Source organism: Microtus ochrogaster, chromosome 17 (genome assembly GCF_000317375.1).
Source record: "Microtus ochrogaster isolate Prairie Vole_2 chromosome 17, MicOch1.0, whole genome shotgun sequence".
Classification (NCBI taxonomy): domain Eukaryota; kingdom Metazoa; phylum Chordata; class Mammalia; order Rodentia; family Cricetidae; genus Microtus; species Microtus ochrogaster.
The window spans coordinates 12397552-12407888 of NC_022019.1; the positions used below are offsets into that span (position 1 = coordinate 12397552).

Genomic DNA, 10337 nt, shown 5'->3' on the forward strand with positions numbered 1-10337 from the left:
CTGCAGCCCCCATCTTCGCTCTGGCCCTGCAGCCCCCATCTTCTCTCTGGCCCTGGTGTCCTCCTCTTCCCTCTGGTCCTGGTGCCCCCATCTTCTCTCTGGCCCTGCAGCCCCCATCTTCGCTCTGGTCCTGCAGCCCCCATCTTCCCTCTGGCCTTGAAGCCCCCATCTTTTCTCTGGCCCTGCAGCCCCCATCTTCCCTCTGGCCCTGCAGCCCCCATCTTCCCTCTGGTCCTGCAGCCCCCATCTTCTCTCTGGCCCTGCAGCCCCATCTTCTCTCTGGCCCTGCAGCCCCCATCTTCTCTCTGGCCCTGCAGCCCCCATCTTCTCTCTGGTCCTGCAGCCCCCATCTTCTCTCTGGCCCTGGTGCCCCCATCTTCCCTCTGGTCCTGGTGCCCCCATCTTCTCTCTGGCCCTGGTGTCCTCCTCTTCTCTCTGGTCCTGCAGCCCCCATCTTCGCTCTGGTCCTGGTGTCCCCATCTTCTCTCTGGCCCTGCAGCCCCATCTTCCCTCTGGCCCTGCAGCCCCATCTTCCCTCTGGTCCCGCAGCCCCCATCTTCTCTCTGGTCCTGCAGCCCCCATCTTCCCTCTGGCCCTGCAGCCCCCATCTTCACTCTGGCCCTGGTACCCTCCTCTTCTCTCTGGCCCACCTGTCATGCTCTCAGCAGCCTCTCGTCCTTCAAGACCCAGCTGCTCCCTAGGCTTTCCCAGACCTCTCTGACTCACTGCCCTGACAGTCTCTTCCTCAGGCCCCACCTCCCCCTTACACCTCATTTCCTCCTCTCGGCTCCCCAAAGACGCCTGTCTCATCTTTCTACTATGGCGGAGGCCCCTGGCATGCGAACCGAAGCCATGGAAACAGAAGTCGATTCAACCATCAAACTCATTACCATACCCCTGGCCCAGTTACTGGCTCCAGGGCTTGCCAAAATAAAAAATTTTAAATCCTGTGCCTGAAGAGATGTTAGTTTCCAGCAGATGGATGTGCACACCTACATACAAATCTGGGAAATAAGTGTGTGTGAATGATGGAGGTGTGTACAAATTCTACCATATGGGTGGGTGTGCACCAGAGCCTACCAAGATGCTCAAGTGGGGAAGACAAGTCAAACTAATGGTAACATGCAGCCCTAATTATCATTCATGGTCTTATCCACCCATGGTCAACCACATTCTAAAAATAGTATCAAGGACCGTGAGGAATGAAGATATTTTGAGAGTGAGAGCAATATATATGCATAACTTTCTCAGCAGTGTAAGATCATAATTGTTCTATTTTGTGGTTGTTGTTCATATCTTCCTGGCTATAATTTATAAATTGGCACTATCGTGGGCAGGTACACAAAGACATATCTAGAGGGCCTGGTTCTATCCACGGCTTCAGGATTCCCCCCTGTGGCGAAGTGGGAATGGATGTATGACTAAGGATAAATTAGGAGGCCTCTGCAGTAATTTTAAAATATTACAATAAGCACTCTCACGTTAAAAGTAATTTTGAATACACAAGAAAAGAGTAGCGGGGAGTAGCCAGGCACTGCTGTGATTCACCCCAACCCAGGCCTGCGCCCATTCCCTAGCCTCAACAAGGCAAGCATTAGACAAATCTATTGAAATGAACCTGGGCGTCAGGCCCTGGGCCGGACATGCAAGGAAACCAGATCCAAGACCTCAGCTTTCACAAGCAAATGTGCCTTCCCTGTTTCCTCGGTCTAGCCCAGCTTCAGCAAAACCCTGCACGGACTGTGCTAGGGCACCATGGCAACCCCTGGAGACATCTGCCTACCACCACTCCTTCCTCCCCTCCAGCAGGGAGAGCCAGGGCCCGGTCAAGGCTTGTCCCTACCTCCTTCTTCTTCTTGGCTTCCTCTAAACTGCTGAGCAGTGACTTGCGCTCCGCATTGGTTTTTTCTATGAGGGTCTTTATCTCCTTTACTCCCTGGACGGCATTTTGAATTTCCTTATTAATGTACTTACTCCCTTGAGAGGACATTTCTGTGAGAGGCAAGAAGGCAATATGAGTTGAGAGAAAGCAATGACTGGAGGAATATCCCGGGAGCCAGTGGGGCTGTGCGGAAGCCCTGCTCTGATGGTGTGGGGTCTAAAATACCATCACCACCAACCACCCCAATCCCCAAGCCAGTGGCAGCTGCTATGGTCTGTGTCCTGCCTCTACGTCTCATCACAGGACTCATGGTAGATGTCACCCCACAGCTCAGAAACACAAACCACAGCCACTCTGGGGAGCCAACGGTCAGAGAGGATATTTCAAGGAAAAGAGAAAAAAAAGTGATAGTTAACCTCTTAAGCATCAAAATATAATAAAAGTCTGTTGTTTTCAGATATAGCTCTTTCTGGAGTTCAGGTTAACGCAGCCTTTGTCCTTCTTTGTCCAAAGCACAGTGACAGGTGATGGGGACAGGAAGATGAAGGAAATGGCAAGGGACAGCATGGAGACAGGAAGATAAATGACGGGCTGCAATCACCATGGAGACTGTAACCAAGGCACAGCACCGGGTGACGCAGGCAATGACACATCGTGACACAGCAACACCACCTACTGGATACTTATCCTGTGTCAAGCACCATTTCCTACACCTCAGAAGGGTCCTACTCACTACTCCTGATGCCATTGTCAAATGCATCCAATGAGAAGGGGAAGTGGGGCGGGGGGCCGTGTTGAGCCAAGGGCACAGAGTCTCAATCCTGCAGCGAGAGTGAGCCCAGAGATCAAGGGTCCTAGCAGTGCTCGTGGTTAATAATGCTGTGTCTTATCATTTGTAGCACACTAAGAATGTCTGAACCCCAACAGTGAGGTGAGATGATGGGAACCTAGTAGTTTGACAATGGCAGTCATTTCACCATGCGTATCAACATCAGAGCATCAGGTTGTATTCTGTAATACACCGTTCTGATGCGCCAATCATGTCACAGTAGAGCTGGAGTTTAGGAGCAGAGCAATGTGCTCAAGCCTGAGGTTTACAGTTAGAACAGTGGTTCTCAACCTTGAGCCACAACTCCTTTGGGGGTGAGGGTCGTATGCCTGTTTCACAGGGGTCGCATATGCTATGTGTCAGATATTTCCAGTACGATTCGTAACAGTAGCAAAATTACAGTTATGAAGTGGTAGTGAAAATAATTTTATGGTTGGGGGGGCACCACAGCATAACACAGGAATTGTATTCATGGGTCTCAGCACCAGGAAGTTAGAGAACCACGAAATTAAAGCAGATAGGGAAGACTCGCGCCCAGGTCTGATCCAAATATCTGGGTTTTTTTTTTCTTAATGAAAACCCCCATAGAACTGGCCAGGTAATGAGCAAGAGGTCGTGAGAGAAGGAAGGAGGAAAGGCAGGTTTCTGGGGGAGACTTGGAAGATGGGGAGGAGGGGTGGGAGATAGAGAAGAGAGGTAGGTGGGAGGTGGAAAGAGAGGGGCGATCTCAGATGACTGTTTCGTGTTGAACTGTGCTGTTCTCACCCGGTTAAGAACACTGGTGGAACCAGGTTTCCAGGGGCAGAGGTTTGGGGACGCATGGAAAAGAACTCTGGATACCACACAAAGTAGAGACCAACAGAGTTTCAAATGGTCCAGGCACAGCTTTGAGAGAAAAGTAAGAAAGCCAGGTGAGGGACCAGGAAGGAATGAAGGAGTGGCTTGGGACATAGAGGGCAATGTCTGGAAGGTACCTGACCACAAAAACACTAAGCAGGAGCTTAGAGACTGAGAGAGAACAGAGCACAGGGAAAGGTACAGACCCAGGGTGCAGGATGACAACAACGCTCAGCACTTGGGGACTGAGCTTGGAGAGCTGGCCCTGCCCTAGGCCCCGGCACCTCCCCGAGTCTACTTGCCCTGGAGCTCATTATCGGAGATCTCCTGCTCTCCCAGGACCACGCCATTGTCCCAGGTCAGCAGCAATGCCACGCACAGCAGGAGAATCTTCATGGCGGGGCCTCCTCTGTGTCAGGAGTCCTAGCAGATCTGCTTGGAAAGAAAGAACAGAACAACATGGTAAGAGGCAGGCAGCTTATGCATTTCCTGCAACCTGCTTCAGCTCCCGGAGAAAGAAAGGGGAGTGGGATTGGACCTGGGGCCCTCGTCTCTCCGTTACTGTTACTGCAATTTATCCCCAGCAACCTGGGATAAAACACATCCTTTCCCTATCCCCTTCAATGAGACCACACCCTTACCCCCAGCCCAGCCCTGCTCTCCCCTCAGAGCCCCCAGGGCTGTCTAAGTGTGCTTTTCCGGAGTCAGAGGTAGCATTCACCCCCTTCAGTCAGCACTGCAGATTCAATACATTTGACTCTCTCTGGGTGAGGTGCCTGCCAGGATGAACATGGATTCCAGTGTGGGGGGGGGACAGAGAAGCAGACTGAGAAAAGAAGGACTGGTTAGGAAGCTAAGAAAGCAGAGCTAGGGAAGGGAAGACAAAGCCGGGGATTAGCAATGAGCCCCCGCGAAAGTCCCTTCAGGAAGATAGGCACATTGGTTCCAGCAAATCCCTTTCACACGCTTGTTCCCTCTAAGCCTGAACCAGCCTGCTCTGCCAAGGTGCCCCTGCCACCACTGGGCTGGCTGCCCTGAGCCAGGGGACACAGGCTGAAGCCCCAAGTATTACACAATGGATCCTTTCCCAGAAGCTGGATTGGTTGCATAAAAAGGCACAAACACAAACGCACATGCAGGTGCGTGCATACACACACACACACACACAGACACACACACACACACACACGCACACACACACACACACGCTTTGCATCTCCAACCCTGCCCAGAATGGCTTATCTGGGCTCACCAACTTCCCATCACCACAGGAACAGAGAAGGGGGAGCCGTCTTTCTTACTGAAATGGCTCACTCTGAAACAGGCTCTCAGCTGGACAGGCCCATCGGCACACTGGGTAAATCATTAATAGGGAAGGCCTCTCCTGAGGCGTAATTATGGACACGGGCAGAGGAGCTGCATGGGAGAAGAGATGGGCACTTTCCTAGTGGTGGTGGATGGGCAGTTGGACCAGCCTGGTTTCAGATCCACTTGGAAAGTGCTGATCCCATAAGCCTCCCACATGCTTGCCCAAGGCCTGAAACGCCTCAGACAGGGACAGACCCTTTGCCACATTAGAGATGAGACCACAGAAATGCCTGTAGGTGAGAGAAACCTCAAGTGTGACTTTGGGAAACTCCATTCAAATGCGTTCTAACCAGAGGATAGTACTGTGCCCAGAAGCAGGGCAGGGTAGCCAAGGAAGACCAATGAATGGGAGGTGAGGCAGGATCAAGATGAGCCACAGTGGGCCTGGGACCTGCCAAAGGAGACCCAGGGCCTGGAGAGCCACCAAGCTCCCAGATAAGAAAGGGGAGTGGGGTGGGTCACTCTTCTACCTAACCTCTGCACTTCTACAAAAGGGCCAAGGCATAGAGACTAGTGAGGTTCCCAAGACACACTGTAAGCCAGCTCGCACCCAGGATAAGAGCCCAGCTCTCCAGAACCTCCTTTTAGTATTCTTTCCTTGGCATCCTAAGTCTTAAATCTCCCTGCCTCGGTTTCTTTCTCCATAAAATGGAGTTGATACAGACCTCAAAGACGCGATCGATGGATCCTCTGCTCTGTGAATCTGCTAACAACAGACTCCCCTGAGGCCTGGTGGCAATGCTGACTCTGGGTCAGAATCTGCTTGTCTCGCAAGCGTCTAGGTACTGCGGTGCTGTTGGTCCAAGGACAATGCCACACAGCCCTGCGCCCTCCCTCAACACTGACTCACTTCCTCTCATCACTTGGAGGCTGGCCTACTGCCTGACTGCCAGCTGCCCAGAGTGGATGAGCCCCACCAGGGCCAAGGATCTCCTTATCTAAGAGGACAACACCGCCTCTTCAATCGAGGCGTGCTTTCTCCATTTATGTCAATGCATTTTTATAAACCATCCGTTTATAGGTCCTGCTTTCAAATGCTCTTTAAAGTGGTTGTCTAAGATTTCACTGGCTAACGTTTATTATTCTCACAAGGTTGGGCAGCTAGATTGTATTCTCATGTGCTTCCTGTTACAGACCCTGCATAGACTCCAATTCCTAATTCTTTCCTTTAAAACGGCGGTAGCAGCAGCAGCAGCAGCAGCAGCAGCAGCAGCAGCAGCAGCAGCAGCTTTTAAAACTGGGTCCAGAAATTCTGGAAAGCCATCAGGCATCTGTTATCATTACTATAAGGCTGGCGCCTGAACCTGTAATCCTCTCCAGGCCTCAGATTACCATCTATACAATGATCCGGTGGGATCAGACGTCTCAGGCCCTGGTGGAGCGTTTCTCTGAAGTACTGGGTGCATTCAGCCCAGTGTTAAGCCAACCAGGACTGGATGGCTGAAGTGTGTCCTTAAATACACATCTTATTTATTATGTGCTGTCCCGGGAGCTGGAAGGGAGGCGCTAACACGGTGACTCATGCATGTAAGGCATCAGCCACCACCAAGATCCGCACCTGCACGCAGCGCGCAGCCACTTGCGCCCATGCGCCTTCCTTAGCGCAGCGCAACGCAACACAACGCAATGCAGGCTTCAACCCTCAGTTTCCCCATTTTTGCAAAAGGAAGATCTTTGCATGAGTCCTGTTGAACAGCCTTGAAATTGTGATCCGGGCTAATCAACCTTGAAATTGTGATCCGGGCTTATGAACACAGGGACTCCCCAGTCTGAGCCGGCGGGCAGCCCACGTACAGTTCGACCAAGCTCGGCAGTCTGGTGATGGGGCTCTGGCCTCCTCCCACTTCCCCACGGCTGCGCCATCTCTCCACCTGGATGCTGCCCCTATCCTCCCATCCCTCCCAGTGTGGCTTCAGCCCTAGGATGGGAAAGGTGGGGACGTCTCACCGGTCTGCGGCGTCGCTCCAGTGCGCTCCTCCTGGTGACGCTGGTGGTGAGAACCAGGGAAGCGTCCTATTTATAGTGCTTGGCTCAAGTACACCCCCTTCGGGGCTGGCTGCAAACCTGCATGACTCACGCCCAGAGAATGCTGGGGAATGCACCAGGAGCTTTCTGGAAGTCTGGTGGTGGGGGTGGGAGGTGCAGCACTCTGCGGGGGGCACCGGGGGGCGCATGGGTATCACAAATGACCCTGCCAGTGCCAGAAGGACCCTAGATTGGTGACTGCCCTCTTCCCTGCGTGCTGCAGAAGGACTCACAGCCAGGCCCTAACAGAAGAGTTTTAGGGGAAGAGGAGTCACATCACCAAACAGGTTCAGGATTCCACCACCGGACACCCACCCTACTGCAATCCGGCCATCTTACACATTAACCCATTAACCGCTCTTTCTTTCTTTTCTCCCATTTAAATGGGAGAGTATCAGAAACACTGAAGATGACACAGACATTGCGCTAGAGAAGAGTACACACTTAGGGTGCTTGGCTCCCTAAGCTCTCCCAATGGGCTGCCGGTCCCTTGGCAGACAGACGGAGGAAACAGAAACGAATGAGCAAATCATACACCAGGGACCCAGAAGCCCTCCCCTGTCTCTGGGATCCCTAGAACTTCAGCATTGTTCCCAGGTCCATGGGACCCAGTCAAGGAGGGTGGGCTTCGCTGGCCCAGGGCCTAGGAACCCCATACCTGTTTTCAAGTACACTATCCCACTTTCTGCAGTGGTCCAGCCACGGTGGTTCTATGAATAGCTTTCTTCTCCAGGCTCCTGTCAGCAGCCCTAATGAAACTCACAAGGGAGAGGAAGAAAAGAGAAGAGACTATGGGAGGGGGAAGAGAACAAGAAAGAGTAAATGGGAGGATGTTGCTAAGGTCAAAATGCATTCATTACATTATATGTGTCATTATTAAACTTATTATTATGTATAATTAATATGTGCATTCATAAAAAATGGCTTGTTGTTCACATTGGTTTCTGAAAAAGGACCCTATCTACCATGGACATTCTCTACTGGGTCCTGCTGGCTCAGTAGCTGGGTCTGCATCCAGAGGTGCCCAGAGGTTCCCCAGCTGTTTTCTGCTGAGAGCAAGAACATCTGTTGCAGGGATCTCTGGGAAGGAGAAACAGCCTAGAAACCTCTACCATGTTGCTACTTCTTGGAGGAGGAGCCAAGCTTCCCACTCTGGACCCTGTAACGTGTGTGTCAACAGATGGGGCAAGGGTCTGGTATTCCTCTCAAGTCCGTGAGGAACCAGTGCAGGCACGCGGGTTTGGGAGACAGGCCTTCAAAACCGTGTAAAAGAGAAAGGTCTTGAAGGAGAGGTGTGTGGTCAGGGCCTACGTGTCCCTTTCATGTCTGTAAAAGAACAGCCAGGAGGCCAGATTTCCATTTGCCCAAGGCCAGAGGCTGTGCTTCTCTGGACCTTTCCCAGAAGGCAGCCTACAGGAACTGTCTAGGTTTCGACACAGAAGTGGGGGCTAGGGCTGGCCAAGGTCCCAATTGTGCCTCGAGGCACCTGGTGTCTTTGGATGAACCATGTTGCCCTCAGGTCTTCTTTTCTTCCGTCTGGGAAGGATGGACCTGAAATGGGTCCTCTCTAAGGCTTCCTTTCGCCTAACCTGACCCAATGCCAAGTCTGGAAAGATAACTAACCAAAGAACAGAGCCAACAGAAACTTGGGGAATTTTTTTTCTCCACCAGAAACTTCTCTTTGTGTTCCTTATAAAGAAAAAAAAACTTAAGAGTTATCAGTATTAGCTACATTTTCCATGGACACTGGTGACCTTGTAACTTTTCTGTTCTGCAACCCCCTCTCTGTTGGATGTAGCTGGCACAGACTACAATAGCTATGCCTGTAAGGAGTGTTCTTTGGAGGTCAGACAGGAAGATCTGCCTTGGTCAGCTGTCGTAGGGGACCCAGGGAGAGGGCAATGATAAGGATTCCCCCAGCCATGATTGCACGTGGTCACTTTTCTCCAGTTCCCAAGTATACATGGTTTGGAAATTCAACTTTGAGAAAACTGGCACAAATCTGGAATGTTCCACTTGATTTGTGGGTGTGTCCGTGTGTTTATGGACATACTCGTGTGTGCAGATGCATACATGTGCATACGTGAGACCATGGGACAACCTCGGGTGTCCCTTCTCAGGTGCCGTCCAACTGTTGTTTGTGGTTTACACAGGATCTGTCGCTGGCATAGAACTAGCCAGGTAGGCTAGGCCAGCAGCTGCCCAGGGAGTCCTAGGACCCTCCTGCCTCTACCTCCCCAGATCTGAGGTTATGAGTATTGGCTACTTTTGACACAGAACCAGGGGGCTTCATCTCCCCAGCCTGGATTTTCAGAATCCTGGAAAAATTGCAGAAGACAACTGGTTCAACCCTCACACAAGTCCCTCTTCCTACTCAGCATCCCTACCAGGTGCCTCTCCCCAACCCCACTCCCTATGCTTCTATGTGATGCATCCGACCTCAGAGCGGGCTACCTCCCTTACAAGCAGTTGGTTCTTTAGGAAAGCCATTGATACTTAGGGCACCTTGGCCAAAGCCCATTGGCTCCTATAAAGGCTCACCCTAAGCTCAGTTCTGGCCTCGGGACCACACAAAGAAATCCTACTTATGTTTCCCAAAGGCCATCTGATGGTTGAAAGCAACTCAGTCTGCTTCCCTCAGAGGCCTGGAGCTGGAAGCCCCGCGCTTGTCATTGTTTGCAGACCCTTCCGGGCTTTGACCTTCTGACCTTGCCACTCATGAAGCCCTGTTCTGGGCCTGCCAGTGCCAGGAGTAAGACATGACCATGCAGAACAGAGGAGGACCACACACTTCCTTGTTCTAAATACTCCTCATTGGCCTTGAGCTAGATGCTGAGTCACGGGCTGATTCACAGAGTTCATGGGCTGTCGGCTGGGGTTGCTGTTCCCCACTATGCTCGCATTGTGGGCTGTGACCCAGGCATTTGTTTCTTTTCTCTGTGGTTGTGGCGGCAGATTGCTGGCGTGAGTAAAGAGCGTTGTGGTGATCTTTCTCTTTCAGCTTTGCTCAGCATCTCCAGCTGTCCAAATGTCTTTGCGTGTGATGTTTTTACTTAGTGCCCTTCCTACACACCCACAGCCCTGCCATTAGCCAGCTCAGTGGACTCAGGACGACTTCAGTTATCAACAAAACAAAGTAGAAATGGACAAGAGCAGAGTCCTGTGACCCACACCCAGGATCACTCTCTGGGCAGTAATAGTTTAAGGGTACCTTAAGTCATAACTAACAGGTGCAAGGTGACATTATGGGTAATAAAATCAGAAATCTATTTGTGTTAACATATTAGTACATATAAAATTTTATATTAATATATTAATACATGCATGATATATGCAGGCATCCAAGTAAAAGCAGCCACAGTTTAGAAACACAGTTTGCAAGCTGTTGGCTTCTGC

General features: G+C 51.4%; 1 protein-coding gene across 2 annotated transcripts in view; it reads right to left on the reverse strand.

The window, feature by feature from the left end:
- Clu (clusterin) overlaps nt 1-6956 on the reverse strand; it is a 14181-nt gene extending 7225 nt beyond the window's left edge. Inside the window, exons 1-3 of one of the 2 annotated variants that reach the window (XM_005355495.3) lie at nt 6864-6956; nt 3851-3980; nt 1844-1992 (exon numbers count right to left, since the gene is read on the reverse strand). In XM_005355495.3, the coding sequence (XP_005355552.1) occupies nt 1844-1992; nt 3851-3944 (243 nt within the window). In that variant the 5' untranslated portion in view covers nt 3945-3980; nt 6864-6956. Of the gene's footprint in view, nt 1-1843; nt 1993-3850; nt 3981-5581; nt 5712-6863 lie in introns of those variants that run through there. The other variant, XM_005355496.3, reaches the window with a different exon arrangement.
- Between the last annotated feature and the right edge of the window lie 3381 nt (nt 6957-10337).